The sequence below is a fragment of the Heteronotia binoei genome, chromosome 18 (assembly GCF_032191835.1).
Source record: "Heteronotia binoei isolate CCM8104 ecotype False Entrance Well chromosome 18, APGP_CSIRO_Hbin_v1, whole genome shotgun sequence".
In the NCBI taxonomy this organism is placed as follows: Eukaryota; Metazoa; Chordata; class Lepidosauria; order Squamata; family Gekkonidae; genus Heteronotia; species Heteronotia binoei.
Window position 1 is genome coordinate 5,675,610 of NC_083240.1, and position 14,844 is coordinate 5,690,453.

The following is a 14,844-nucleotide window of genomic DNA, read 5'->3' on the forward strand; positions in this document are numbered from 1 at the left end:
TGATCCCTCCTAACATTTATCTCTCTCAAGTCACATCTACACATGTAGCACAATGAAAATGGCACTGTTTTAGATTACAAGCATGGAATACCATTTTCAGTGCGCCCTTGTACACCACTTCCCAATGAGCTAACACAACAAAACAGAGAGAGCTTTCCCCCCCGATGTGTTAATTTTCTACTTTCAAGGATTTTCTTTAAACACATGGGAATATTCAAAAATGGCTTTTTCCCCCCTGTACATTCCTGGCATATTTCCCACTAAAGAGAACAGAAGAGCCAGCCCTCAGATTCTGAATCCAGGGCTTTCTGAAGCTATTTTCCCACAGTTATTAAACGGTCAAAATGACTTAGGCCTGACCACCTGCTAATTCAATTTGCTTTTGTCACAGAGATGTATACCAAAAGGATATACATCAGAACATTCCCAGTAAAATGAGCTCAACAGGAGGTTTCAAAGGAAGTTTTTTTCCATTGCTGAAGAGGCTTCTTTAAAAAAAAAAAAAAGTCTGTTTTTTTGATGACTGAGACACATTATGTCCATCCTGATAATTGCAGATACAGCCTCAGAAGTGCAAAGAAAGAAGAAGTTGCCAGATACACACCCGATTTTAGAAGATGAAGATATTGGATTTATATCCCGCCCGATTCTCTGAATCTCAGAGTCTGAGAGTGGTCACGATCTCCTTTTACCTTTCCCCACCCCCACCCCCACAACAGACACCCTGTGAAGTAGGTGGGGCTTAGAGAGCTCTCATAGCAGCTGCCCTTTCAAGATGATGATGATATTGGATTTATATCCCACCCGCCACTCCGAATCTCAGAGTCTCAGAGTGGCTCACAGTCTCCTTTATCTTCCTCCCCCACAACAGACATCCTGTGAGGTGTGTGGGGCTGAGAGGACTCTCACAGCAGCTGCCCTTTCAAGGACAACCTCTGCCAGAGTCATGGCTGACCCAAGGCCATTCCAGCAGCTGCAAGTGGAGGAGTGGGGAATCAAACCCGGTTCTCCCAGATAAGAGTCCGCACACTTAACCACGACACCAAACTGACTCTCCTATGAAAGCTATGGCTGACCCAAGGACAACCTCTGCCAGAGTCATGGCTGACCCAAGGCCATTCCAGCAGCTGCAAGTGGAGGAGTGGGGAATCAAACCCAGTTCTCCCAGGGATGAGTCTGTGCAATTCACCACCAAACCAAACTATGGTATTTTAAACATGGGAAATCTCCTAAGAGTGGCAAAGAGGACCAACAGCTACCCACTTTCATTCTCCCTTAAAAAAAAATAGACTTCAAGGAACTACCATAAAATGCTGTCAATCATGAGGAAAGTCCCCAAATCACATGCAACTGCTTCCAACTCATTCTCAGGGTGGGGAAAAGCTACAACTCAGCACAATCCACATGGGGAAGAGACATGTTGCCTTCTGCTTGCGTGTGGAAAAGAGGGTCACAAGACATTCTACAAGAAGAAAGGAGACCCTTGAACGAAAAATCCTCAATGACATCACCTCGCTTAGTAATCAGATTACCAAGAGTCACAGCAAGGAGAACCAACTGCATTAGAAGATTATGCGGACTTACTGGTCGAGTTGCCTTGCATCTGGATGATGCACTTGGACTCTTTGCTGATCTCCCGGGAATTAAAGGGCCTGACCCGGACGGCCACCTTGACCGAAGCGCCTGACATTTTTACGTCCTCTAGTGCGCTCTCCAGAAACTGTACGTGAAGGACTTCCACAGTTTTCTTCTTCTTCTGGAGTTAACCTTTTCAAGAAAGAGAGACACAGTTTCAATTATTTTAAAATACATTCCCAACATATCCGATCGCTGGCAGGATAGTGTCTGAATTCATCCGATATGTCACATGCAACAATCGATATCTTGGAGCTTCGAAAAACCTAAGCACTGCCCTCCTAACCTACTAATTCCTATCAAGTAACAGCCTCTGAAAGAGAGAGAGAGATTCTCCCCAGCCCCACCACCCAGGGGGGGAAATTGAGCCTACCTCACTTGTCACTCAGAGAGCTTAAAAAGGCAGGTCAGCTTTTTATGCTTTTTGTTATTTTAATGGTACATTTGACAAGCTCAAAGAATCTTACACAGACCTGGGGATTTCCTTGGTTCATTTCGTAAATAAATAAAAGCCTTAATGAGTGGTTTGCATTTCTAGGGACTCTAAAAGCCGTCTGTTGACTCAGAAACATACACACACAGACAGCACTGAAGACCTCTGCAAGTTGTATTTCAAAGAGTTGTAGTGCAAAACCACTGTAGCTCTGTGAGCAGATTACTGCCTGCCTTCAGATATGATTCAGAACATGTCTCCTATCAGATAATACTACCATTCTGGTTTTTAAATAACCACTCTAGGCATTTGTTTTTTTAAAAAAGGTTTTGTAGGTCTTAATTTTGAAGGAATGCATACAGCATATAGAATTCGCTTACACAGAGGACGGCTACTATTCCATCTTGCTTGGCACTAAACCAGGGATGCTAAGAATTGAACCTTGGACTTCTGCATGCAAAGCAGGTCGCTTTACTTTAGAAACACAGTCCATTTCAGTGCTTTCACAGTTCATTGATGGGAGATATTACCTGTTGTGTTCCGAGTTCGCTTCAAGGTGTTGGTATTAACCTTTAAAGCCCTATATGGTCAGGGACCTGCCTATCTACGGGACCGCCTTTCCCCATATATCCCCCAGAGAGCACTGCGATCAGGGACAAAAAAATCTGTTGTCTGCCCCTGGCCCAAAAGAAGCCAAGCTATGCATAACAAGATCTAGGGTTTTCTCGGTGGCAGCACCAGAACTCTGGAACACCCTCCCAGAAGCTATAAGGGCCCTGCGGGATTTGTCGGCGTTCCGCAGGGCCTGTAAGACCGAACTGTTTAAACAGACTTTTGTGGTTGATTGAAAATGGGCTGCCACCGGACATCCCACAGAATGCTGGCGAGCATAGGCAGAAGTCAATACCGCCTAGATTGGACTAAGACAGCACTAATAGTTTTAAATTGATAAGTAAATTATGGTTTTATATGTTTTATTGAATTGATTGTTTTTATGATGTTGTGAGCCGCCCTGAGTCCGCTTGCGGAGAGGGCGGGATATAAATGTAAAGTAATAAATAAATAAATAAATAAATAAGATCCCACTAAAGCAGAGGTCCCCAAAGAGGCACCTATGATTGCTATGGTGTCCACCAGTACTTAACTTGAGTCTGCCAAGATTTCAGAAAATGGACAGAGCCACTATAAGTCAGGGTTATTATTGGCGCCTCTTATTTCAGATGAAAGGGTTTCTCATGGCTGCAAAGCTAGGAGGGAGGTATTTCATTTAGCTCCGCCTCCTATAGCAGCCATTTTGGGGCAGCACTCACCAGTCCCTCTCAAAATTCCAAAGGCGCTTACAGGCTCATAAAGGATCAGGACCCTTGCACTAAGCCTAAATAGGTGATCAAGAGGTAGTTCAGAAAGTTGTCCATTATGTTTTGACCCTTTCCCAAAACAGTCTCACTTTACCCTCAAAACAACTTGTGTGACAGAAGTGGCAAGAGTATGTAAGTGTGACTGGTCCCAAGATTATCCAGTGAGCTTCATGGTAGAGTGGAAACCACTAGACAACATTGTGTTATTAAACCACAACTTTAAATACAGAATCAGTTCTGAAAGAATAAAGCAGAAATATGTCAACTTTGGTCAGTTTCTCCCACCTGGAGACAACATATTATATTGTACTATTGCACATTTTTAATATGGTGAAGACAGATTACACTAAAGATGCATTTTATCACTCCGCTAACAACAGAAGGAGGCACTGAATCATGCAGTGAAGGAAAAGATTATGTTGCCTCAGGAACTAGAATGTATCATCTATCTAGTCTGATCTGGGCTACCGTTTAACAGCAGGATCTTTACGTGGGCAACTATTTTTCTTCACAGAGAGATGGGTTTGAATTCACAAAAGATTATACCAGAATAAATATGCCTGTCTTTAAGGAAGCACCAGACTCTGCTGATAATTATAGAACATTTTTGCCTTCCTATCAAAAAAGAGAAATGAGTTGCTCGTAACTTGCAATTCTTTAACATTAAAAAAGGAAAGGAACACAAAGTTAAAAACCCCTTTTGCCCAGGTGACGTCTGGGCAGGTAAATCTAACAAAAATTCCAATATTCCAAGAGATGAAGGTAACAGAAGTATGTAAATGTTAATGTTGAGACAGATGCTTCACTTGCTATGGGATTCCATTATTGAAATTGTTTCTTGGGAACAGAACTGAGAGTGCTTTCGATAAATGCCCTGATTACTTGTGGGATATCACAGACAGTATGTTAAATTGCAGGTCTGAGAGCACTTAGGTGGCCTCTTCCAGCAAGAAGATATAACCTTCAACCCTGGGTAAAAAGAGTACTAATGTACTAGATGTTTTAAACACAGGTATCAAACTTATGGCCCATGGCCACAACTTGCCACCCAGGGCTTTAATCAGGTTTGGGCTGCCAGGTCTGACTCAAGAAATATCCGGTGACTTTGGGGGTAGAGACAGAAGCAAGGCTGTGATAAACACAACGGAACTTTAATTGTGTGTTTGTATGTATCCTTTATAAAGTTTATATCTCCACTACCTGGCATTACATTTTATGACATGCATGGCCCTGCACTACCAAGTCCCATGCATGTCAGATCTGGCCCTCGTACATATGCAATAAGAACATATGAAGCTGCCTTATACTGAATCAGACTCTCGGTCTATCAAGTCAGTCTTGTCTACTCAGACTGGCAGCAGCTCTCCAGGGTCTCAAGTGGAGGTTTTTCTCACCTACTTGCCTGGACCCTTTTTAATTGGAGATGCCAGGGATTGAACCTGGGACCTTCTGCTTACCAAGCAGAAGCTCTACCACTCAGCCACCGTCCCTCCCTGCAACAAATGAGTCCAACACCCCTGTTTTAAACCATTCTTTCCAGGTATTAATCCATCTCTACCATAACAGGTCAGGGCTTCTACTACTACACAGCATAATTTGGTATGCTGCCCATTTCTGTACTTTCTCTTTCATTATAAACAGCTACAAAGGGAGATGTTTCAGCAAATCTGGAGGAGACAAAATCCAAAAAGTTTTTTAAAGTGGAGGGGAGATAAAATTCCACCCCCCCCCAATAAAAAAAAAAAACCCTAGAAAAGTGTTGCTTGTGCAAGCATGGGCAAGGCAGCCACTGAGAAACTGGAAGAGTCACTGCTGCACATGGTCCGGGGGGAAAGAGCCTTCACTGCTCCCCACAGCTGGGTGGGCAGAGTGGTGGGGAGGGGGACGGACAGGAGACCAGAGCTGCACGGAGGGGTGTTTGTAAGATTCCTCCTCCCTCATAAGTCTTGGAGGAGGCAGACAAAGGTGGAAGGGTTAGCGAGCTAAATGGGAGATGGAATTCCCTCCCCGTGAGTTTCTCAGGTCTCTGTTTGTTGTTAACCGTTCCCCTCTTGGGTTGATCGGTGACAGAAGGAAGCTGGGAAAGGTTTGCTGTTTGGCCCTGCCATCATTACTGAGGCCAAGGAAGCAAGAAGCTGCCTTGACAGTTGTGAAACAGGAGGACAATTCCATCTAGCCCTTCCTGAAGGAATTCTAACTGCCATCAAACAATCCAGCTTGGGGGCGGGGAGAGGAATGAGGGAATACTAAAGGCTGTGCTGAGGGGCAATTTCCAAGGCTCCTCCAACACAGATCACAGGCACGGTGAAACGGAATTTACAGTTTTATTCTAAGAGGAACTACCTATGCGCAGGGCTTTTTTTTTTTAGCAGGAACGCACAGGAACACAGTTCCTGCTGGCTTGGCATCAGGGGTGTGGCCTAATATGCATGAGTTCCTGCTGGGCATTTTCCGCAAAAAAGCCCTGTGAAACAATGGTGACATCAGGGGTGTGGCCTAATATGCAAATCTATTCCTGCTTGGCTTTTTCTGCAAAAAAAAAGCCTTGCCTGTGTGTATGAAAGCCCCACACTATTGGGACTGGGGAAGAAACATTCAAGAAATAAAACATATTTATAAGCTGCCCTGGACCTAAAGTGTAGAAAGGTGGGTTATTAAACTTGGAAACAACATGGGGCATCCTAGCAGTTACTGATGCAAACAATGACCAGACAGGCCTACTCTCCACAAGCTGATCCACATAATCAAAACAGGCCACCACTCTTTCTACAGCAAACCTCCTACACACTGGAACGGAGGTGGTGCTTTTGCTTTAGAGCATTTTGATGGCATCATTCCATCACACGGGTTTGCTGCTGTTCTGTGTTCCTACTCTCCCATGTGCTACCATTTCAAACTGCTAACAGATCATCTCAGAAGGGAGAATGTGTGATAAAATAACCACTGCTTGTCTTTTTACAGCTAAAAAAAAGAATGAGAGAAACGTTTATTGCCTGTTCAAATAATTCCGCATATTTCTGGCAGGGCTTTCTTTTTCCTGGGGGGAACACGGCGGAATGGAGTTCTGGAACCTCTTTGTGGAAATAAAATTCTCAAAAATGTTAAAAAGTTAATGAGAGGCACCCTTATGTTTCTCCTTCATTTCCCTCTTGAGAGTTCCAGCACCTCTTTTTCCAGAAAAAAATGTGAAGAGACACAAACTTATCTCAAAGCCCTAATTTAACAGCCTCCTGTGACTTCCCTTGGGTAAGCTGCAAGCTTTAACTAAAATAAATGTGCAGGAGAAGAGCATTTCAATAGACTTCTGAATGAGCCTTCCTCAGGAAGCCCCATGTACTGCCAAAAGAAATGCTGCTGAGTGCTTGTGCAGTTACTGCTGGAAAACGGAGAAGGCTGCGGCCTCCCGAACAGAGTGTTCCACAGCCTTGCTTGAAAAAGACACAAAGGAGGAGAATTAGATCAGCTGGAAGCAAATCCAAACAGAACTAATAATCCTAATTATTAAGCCGTTCCACAAGATGCAGCATCCAGCCTTCGCTCAGAAAGAAACTGGGCAATCAAATTAAAAAGAACAAGAGATTCAGGGAGAAGCCTCCTATAACTCCAATCTAATTTCCCATCTGCATTTTGAATGAGATGCATAGTCAGTCATTACAGATGCATATTCAAAAAATGAAAGATCCAATAACGAAGCTTGTCGTTTTGTCTGCAAGTGAGCTGCACGGCAGTGGGAAGTTCCATCAAGTCGAAGTTGCCACTTGGCGATCTTGTAAGTTTATTTATTTATTATTTTATTTATTTGTAATTTATATCCCGCCCTTCCCACCAGGTGGCTCAGGGCGGCTTACAACATGTAAAATCTAACATAAAAATATAAAATTATGGATAAAAATTAATCATTCACAATTTACCTACTAAAAATCTAAACAATCACATAGTTATATTTAAAACATTCATGACATACGGCGGTCTTACAGCTCCACTCAGTTTCAGTTCTGGTTAGTTGTAGGCCAGCCGGAAGTGGACTGTCTTACAGGCCCTGCGGAATTGAACAAGGTCCCGCAGGGCCCTTACCTCTTCTGGCAGCTGGTTCCACCAGGACAGGGCCATTACAGAGAAAGCCCTGTCCCTTGTGGTTTTCAACCGGGCTTCCTTTGGCCCAGGGACAACCAGGAGATTTTGAGTTCCCGATCTCAGTACTCTCTGGGGCACGTGTGGGGAGAGACAGTCCTTCAGGTAGGCAGGTCCTAGGCCATATAGGGCTTTAAAGGTGATAACCAGCACCTTGTACCGAACTCGGTGAGATATTGGCAGCCAGTGCAGAGCCCGGAGCCCCGGCTGAATGTGCTCCCATCTTGGGAGCCCCAATAACAACCGGGCAGCAGCATTCTGCACCAGCTGCAATTTCCGGGTTCGGCACAGGCGCAGCACCATGTAGAGGGCATTGCAGTAGTCCAACCTCGAGGTGACCGTTGCATGGATCACCATTGCTAGGTCGCCGCACTCCAGGAAGGGAGCCAACTGCCTTGCCCGCCTAAGATGGAAAAATGCGGACTTGGCAGTGGCTGCTATCTGGGCCTCCATCGTTAATGAAGGCTCCAGTAGTACCCCCAAGCTCCTGACCCTAGGGGTATTTCCCGTCCCAGACCCCGGAGGCCCAAAGGACCTCTGTCTTCGCCGGATTTAGCCTCAGCCCGCTCAGCCTGAGCCACCTAGCCTCAGTGCCATTCTACCTCAATATCAACCACATTCTGGAAGGGATACTAAAGCTTTACAAGGTGACTGGCCACTTAAGAAGAAGAAGAACTGCAGATTTATACCCCGCCCTTCTCTCTGAATCAGAGACTCAGAGCAGCTTACAATCTCCCATATCTTCTCCCCCCATAACACACACCCTGTGAGGTGGGTGGGGCTGAGAGGGCTCTCGCAGCAGCTGCCCTTTCAAGGACAACCTCTGCCAGAGCTATGGCTGACCCAAGGCCATTCCAGCAGCTGAAAGTGGAGGATTGGGGAATCAAACCTGGTTCTCCCAGATAAGAGTCCGCTTACTGACTCAAGGCCATTCCAGCAGCTGCAAGGGGAGGAGTGGGGAATCAAACCCGGTTCTCCCAGATAAGAGTCCACGCACTTAATCATCCTTGGACAGCCAGTTTGGTGTAGTGGTTATCATGAAACTGATTATGAAGAGGAGGCGATTGGATTTATACCCCTCCCTTAATTTAAGAGTCTCAGAGCATTTTATAATCTCCTTTCCCTTCCTCTCCCCACAATAGACCCCCTGTGAGATAGGTGGGGCTGAGAGAGCTCTCAGAGAATTGCTCTTGAGGAACAGCTCTGAGAGAACTGTGGCTTGCCCAAGGTCACCCAGCAGCTGCACGTGAAGGAGTGGAAAATCAAACCCAATTCTCCCAGATTAGAGTCCATGCTTTTAACCTCTACACCAAACTAGCTCCATACACTTATACTTCCTGTGTACGGCCATCTATCCCACAGTAGATAGAAGATATCCAAATACTACAGCTTGGGATCACCCAGTGAAGTCCATCATTGCTTTAGGGCAGGGGTGGCCAACGGTAGCTCTCCAGATGTTTTTTGCCTACAACTCCCATTAGCCCCAGCTGATGGGAGTTGTAGGCAAAAAAACATCTGGAGAGCTACCGTTGGCCACCCCTGCTTTAGGGTAACTGGGAGGAGGGAGTATTTCTTCATACACAATGTTCTTCAAGGAATTCAACAGAGTAGGATGAAAGCGACGGACTAAACCAAAGGCACCTGGTGAGCTGGTGCCTGGTAATTTTAACCTGTGTCTCCAACATTCAAACTAATATACCACATTGCTTCTCAATCAGGCAGTCTCCCAATGACTTCATGCCCACTGGCAATCTCCTCTGGACTACCTGATGCTGGGGATATGCAACGGGGAACCACCAACTTTGCACTCTCCTGAATTTCCTGGAGGCACCTGGTTGTCTGCTGCAGGGAACAATGCCAGACTGAGCCAAGACATGATCCCGTCTAAAAAACCTGTTCTTTTGTATAGCCCATATTTTGCATCTAAAATTTAAAGCCTTCTAGATGGATACCATGCAGCAGCTTTAACGTTCAGGACACTTCTTGGCACTCCTCACATATATTAAGTAGATGACATGCCACGGCCACAATAAAATTTTTAAATGGCAGATCAGGAAGAGGGTGAAGATGGATCTGAACTGATATCACAGAGAGGTGCTCCATGACTGCCTGTCATAAGAACTGCCTCCACCAGGAAATAAAAGATCTTTGTGAGCTACTAACCTGTGCTGATTTATTTTATTTTCAAGGATGCCATAGGCAAACCATAAAAAGCTGATCTATTAGCAATCAATTACAGTTTTGCAGAAGAAACAATTTTAAAAAGAATTCTGGACTAGACAATTTGTCTAAAACAGGGGTGTCAAATACGCGACCTGGGGGCCAAATCAGGCCCCCAGAGGGCTTCTAGCAGGCCCCCAAGCAACTGGCTGCCATCTGCTTCCTTCTCCTTCTCTTTTGCTTCCTTCTGCAGTTTGCTTTGTAAGGCTTACTTAATCGCACAGGAGCTACAGAGCAAAACCTCTATTTTCTCCATTGGCTGAGGTCCCTCCCTTGTGGAGGAAGGGCGGGGGGAGAGGCAGACTCTGTCAGTTGTACAGCACAGCAACTGAGCCAGTTTCTCTTCCTTTGATTGGCTGAGACTCCTCCCCCTCCTGGTCCCCTGAGGAAGGAAGGAAAGAGCCAGAGCTTCCTTTGCCCTGTTCCCTGGATCTCATGGGAAAAATAAAAGAAAGCATCTTTAAGATCAACGAGTCTTTGCTTCCTTCTGCAGTTTGCTTTGCAAGGCTTAATCGCACAGGAGCTACAGAGCAAAACCTCTATTTTCTCCATTGGCTGAGGTCCCTCCCTTGTGGAGGAATAATAATAATAATAAATTTTATTTATATCCCGCCCTCCCCGCCTAGGCAGGCTCAGGGCGGCTAACAACAGTTCAATAAAATTATACAATATAAAGTAGGTTTAAAACAACAATTAGATTATACAATACTTTAAAACAACAATCTAAAAACCAGTTCCAGCTGTCTGGGTCGTTCCATAATTTAAACGGCGGTGATCTTCTTGGTGTTATTCTGTACTCTTATATTATGGCAGGGGTCACTAGATAAAATCGTTGGTGGATTAGACAGCCATCCTATCAACGGTCTACAAAAGCCTGCTTGAAAAGAATGGTCTTACAGGCCCTGCGGAATTGGTCCAAATTCCGCAGGGCCCGTACCTCCTCCGGGAGTTGATTCCAAAGGCACGGGGCTGTAACAGAGAAGGCCCGTGCCCGGGTACTCTGTCATTTTACCTCCTTTGGCCCAGGGATAGTCAGCATGTTCTTCCCTGCTGACCTCAGTGCTCTCTGGGGCTCATATGGGGTGAGACGGTCCCTCAGGTAGGCAGGTCCTCGGCCATATAGGGCTTTAAAGGTGATAACCAGCACTTTGTATCGGACCCGGTATGTAACTGGCAGCCAGTGCAGTTCACGCAACCCCGGCTGTATATGCTCCCATTTCGGGAGTCCTAATAACAGCCTGGCCGCTGCGTTCTGCACTAGCTGCAGCTTCCGGGTTCGACACAAAGGCAGCCCCATGTAGAGGGCATTGCAGTAATCTAGTCTTGAGGTGACCGTCGCATGGATCACTGTTGCCAGGTCCCGGCGCTCCAGGAAAGGAGCCAACTGCCTTGCCCGCTTCAGGTGGAAAAATGCCGACTTGGCAGTGGCTGCTACCTGGGCCTCCATTGATAGTGAAGGCTCCAGTAGGACTCCCAGGCTCTTGACCCGGCCCGCCGCTTTCAGCGGCGCACCGTCAAAAACTGGGAGAGGTATTTCCCTTCCCAGAGCGCCGTGCCCCATGCAAAGGACCTCTGTCTTCATCGGGTTCAGCTTCAACCCACTCAGCCTAAGCCAAGTTGCCACGGCCTGCAGTGCCCGGTCTAAATTCACTGGGACGCAATCAGGCCGGCCATCCATTAGCAGATAGAGCTGGGTGTCATCTGCATATTGATGACAACCCAGTCCAAAACTCCAGGCAATCTGGGCAAGGGGGCGCATATAGATGTTAAATAACATCGGGGAGAGAACTGCTCCCTGAGACACCCCACAGTCTAGTGTGCGCCTCTGGGAAAGCTCACCCCCGATTGCCACCCTTTGTCCCCGACCTTTGAGGAAGGAGGAAAGCCATTGTAAGGCCAGCCCCCTGACCCCTATGTCGGCGAGGCGGCGGGTCAGTAGCCGATGGTCGACCGTGTCGAACGCTGCCGACAGGTCTAACAACATCAGCACTGCCACGCCACCTCGATCCAGTTGCCGCTGGAGGTCATCCGCCAAGGCGACCAGCACTGTCTCCGTCCCGTGACCCGGGCGAAAGCCGGACTGGCAAGGGTCTAGGACGGAAGCGTCATCCAGAAAACCCTGTAGTTGCAGTGCCACTGCCCTCTCAATAATTTTACCTAAAAACGGTAAATTAGAAACCGGTTGGTAATTTGCCAATTCGGCCGGATCTGCTGTACATTTTTTCAGGAGGGGGCGGACCAAAGCCTCTTTCAGAGGGAGGGGGGGAGAGGCAGACTGTCAATTGTACAGCACAGCAACTGAGCCAAACTTCTCTTCCTTCGATTGGCTGAGACTCCTCCCCCACCTGGTCCCCTGAGGAAGGAAGGAAAGAGCCAGAGCTTCCTTTGCCCAGTTCCCTGGATTCCATGAGAGAAATAAAAGAAAGCATCTTTAAGATCAATGAGCGCTAACGTTTTAAGCATGTTTTAAGGGGTTTTTTTAAATCTTCAATTGCATTTGTCTGTGTCCTTTATAATATTTATATCTCTGCTACCTAGTCTTAATAGGTACACACATGGCCCGGCCCAACAAGATCTCATTTATGTCAGATCCGGCCTTTATAACAAATGAGTTAAGACACCCCTGAAAAAAGTCAACAATTTCATTATTAGGTTCCTAGTATTCTATTACTGTTGCAACTTGGCCAGCCCAGGCCAGCCCAATCTCATTAGATCATGGAAGCTAAACAGGGTCAACCCTGGCAAGTATTTGGATGGGGAGACCACCGAGGAATACCAAGGTCATGATGCAGAGGCAGGCAATGGCAAGCCACCTCCAAAGGTCTCTTGCCTTGAAAACCCGGCGGGGGTCACATAAGTCAGCTGTGACTTGATGACAACAATAAAAAAATCTGCTATTACATAAACAGGAAAACTTTGGCTTTCTTGTTTACAAGCAACTTGCTGGTCCTCACAAATCTGTATGAGATATCAGCAGGTTCCAGCAAGAAAGAAACATATTCTATCAAAGAATTCAGGTTTTCACGGCTGGTAACATCATTAGGGTTTGTAGAATCTTTCGGGATCAAGTGCCGTGTTCTACTGGAGAAAGTTTTCCTTCCAGACGTTTCGTTCTCATATTCTAACTGGTAAACCCAGTTAGAAACCCAGTCATATTCTAACTGGTAAACATATTCTAAATGGTAAACCCAGGAAGCCTGAACACAAATGTGAAAGTTTTATCCAGGAAGTCTAATAAATAAGCTTATAAATAAGCTTACCGCTGGTTCTTAAAAACATTGATCAGGTTTCCCACCCAATTTTTATGATGGATCACAGCAGGGGTGGTCAAACTGTGACTCAGATGCCACATGCAGCAATTTCACATATATCATGCGGCTCTCGAAACCCTCACCACCCCATGGGCCGGCTTGGAGGAGGCATTTCTCTTTTTAAATCCCTTCTCTGATCCAAGCAGCCCGGTGGCTTGGAGAATGCATTTAAAATTAAAGTTGCTTCCTTCCCACCTCTCCCTACCTCCCTCTCCCTCTAAAATTAAATGTGTTCTCCAAGTCTCACCCCATTGCTGTGCTGGCTGGCATAGCCAGCATCTTGGGAGCTGATGGGTGAGAGCAAGTCCAGCCTCATTAATGTCTTGTGGTTCTCAAACATCTGACATTTGTTCTTTGTGGCTTTTACATTAAGCAAGTTTGACCACCCCTGGCTCAGAAATCTAGAGAAAGCATATGGCATACAAAGGTGACAGTCTCACTTTTGCCCTAGTTTGCACCAACCCTTGATCTCAAGTACCCTCCTCTCTCTTTCCATCCCCAGACCTTGCCTGACAAACACAAATTGGGGGAGGGGGGAGGCTTGGGGGGTTTCATTTTGTAACACAGCATCATCCAAAATACACACAAGCAAATATTTCTGCTTTACATCATCTATTCCGGGGTGTTGCCTCAGCACAGTGTACTTATGAAGCCAGGCTTTCACAAGAAACCAAAGTTGGATTCCAGATGCTTTCAGATTTACTGAGGGCAGGCATGCTGCCTTTTAAAATTACAATCTGACTCTCTAGCCTAGAAATACTGTAACGCGACTAAGATGATATGAGAAGCAGGCAACGCTGGCTCAGCACCCACAAAGCCAGAGGGGTGGGCCATGTACTCTAGCGAGGGAACAGAAACCGGAAAATGCATCCCCCCTAGATCACACTAACATAGACAGCTAGATAGTTTTACACTTAAAGCAGCAGTACCGGGTATCTGAACGATATCAATTTTGCCGTCAGTGTCACAAATCTCAGAATATTTGTAATAACAGGAAATGAGAGGAATCCTTAAATATCTGATAGGCATCGTCATTTTTAAAACGCTTTCCGTGCACTAAAGACTGTATGAGAAATATAAATTTAGAACAGTCCCTGCCGACTGGTACAATAAGACAGAGACAAAGGGAATAAAGAAAAGGATGGAATGGGGTGAGTCTTAAATACCGCTAAGCCAGAGATAATGGACTGCATAATAATTAATAAACAAAATAAGGCCAGCAGGGACAAACACTACCCGAGCCCAAAGAACCCCACCCTAGAAAATTCACCATGATCATGAACATACAGAAATAACGGAGTGAAAATTCAAGCAAGTGCAGCCGTTAATAGATGGTTCCATGACCCCCTGTGACTTTTAAGTATTTGCACTGAGCTACCAAATTCCAAACTGGTCATTTTCAGCCTTCTGCCCCATTCACTGACTAAGCTTCTGGAGGCGTATAAGATCATTCCAATATGGCTGCCCCCGGTAATTGTGCGGAGCTGGATACAGAGAGAAGGGGGAAAACACACACAGAATGGCAACTGAAGCGAGTCCTCAAAGCAGGGGCAGAAGCAAAACAAAGAGCTTCCCATAGACTCCAAACCAGCTACTGCAGTGGAAGGGAGGGGAGGGTTATGACAGTGAAGAATGTAGCAGAATTCAGCATGCAACCCCACCCTGCTTAAAAAATAAGAAGAGATGAAGCCTAGGCCACATCAGAACTTCAGAAAGGCAGAGCGGGTGGTTGGTAGCTTATAATTTGAAGGAAATA

The 14,844-nt window shown here is 45.9% G+C and overlaps 1 protein-coding gene across 5 annotated transcripts in view; it reads right to left on the reverse strand.

Moving 5' to 3' along the window:
- KIF1B (kinesin family member 1B) overlaps positions 1 to 1,761 on the reverse strand; it is a 166,038-nt gene extending 164,277 nt beyond the window's left edge. For 4 of the 5 annotated variants that reach the window (XM_060258932.1, XM_060258931.1, XM_060258930.1 and 1 more), the window contains exon 1: positions 1,585 to 1,749. In XM_060258932.1, coding sequence (XP_060114915.1) covers positions 1,585 to 1,690 — 106 coding nt within the window. In that variant the 5' untranslated portion in view covers positions 1,691 to 1,749. Of the gene's footprint in view, positions 1 to 1,584 lie in introns of all 5 variants that reach the window. The other variant, XM_060258929.1, reaches the window with a different exon arrangement.
- Positions 1,762 to 14,844: the final 13,083 nt, after the last annotated feature.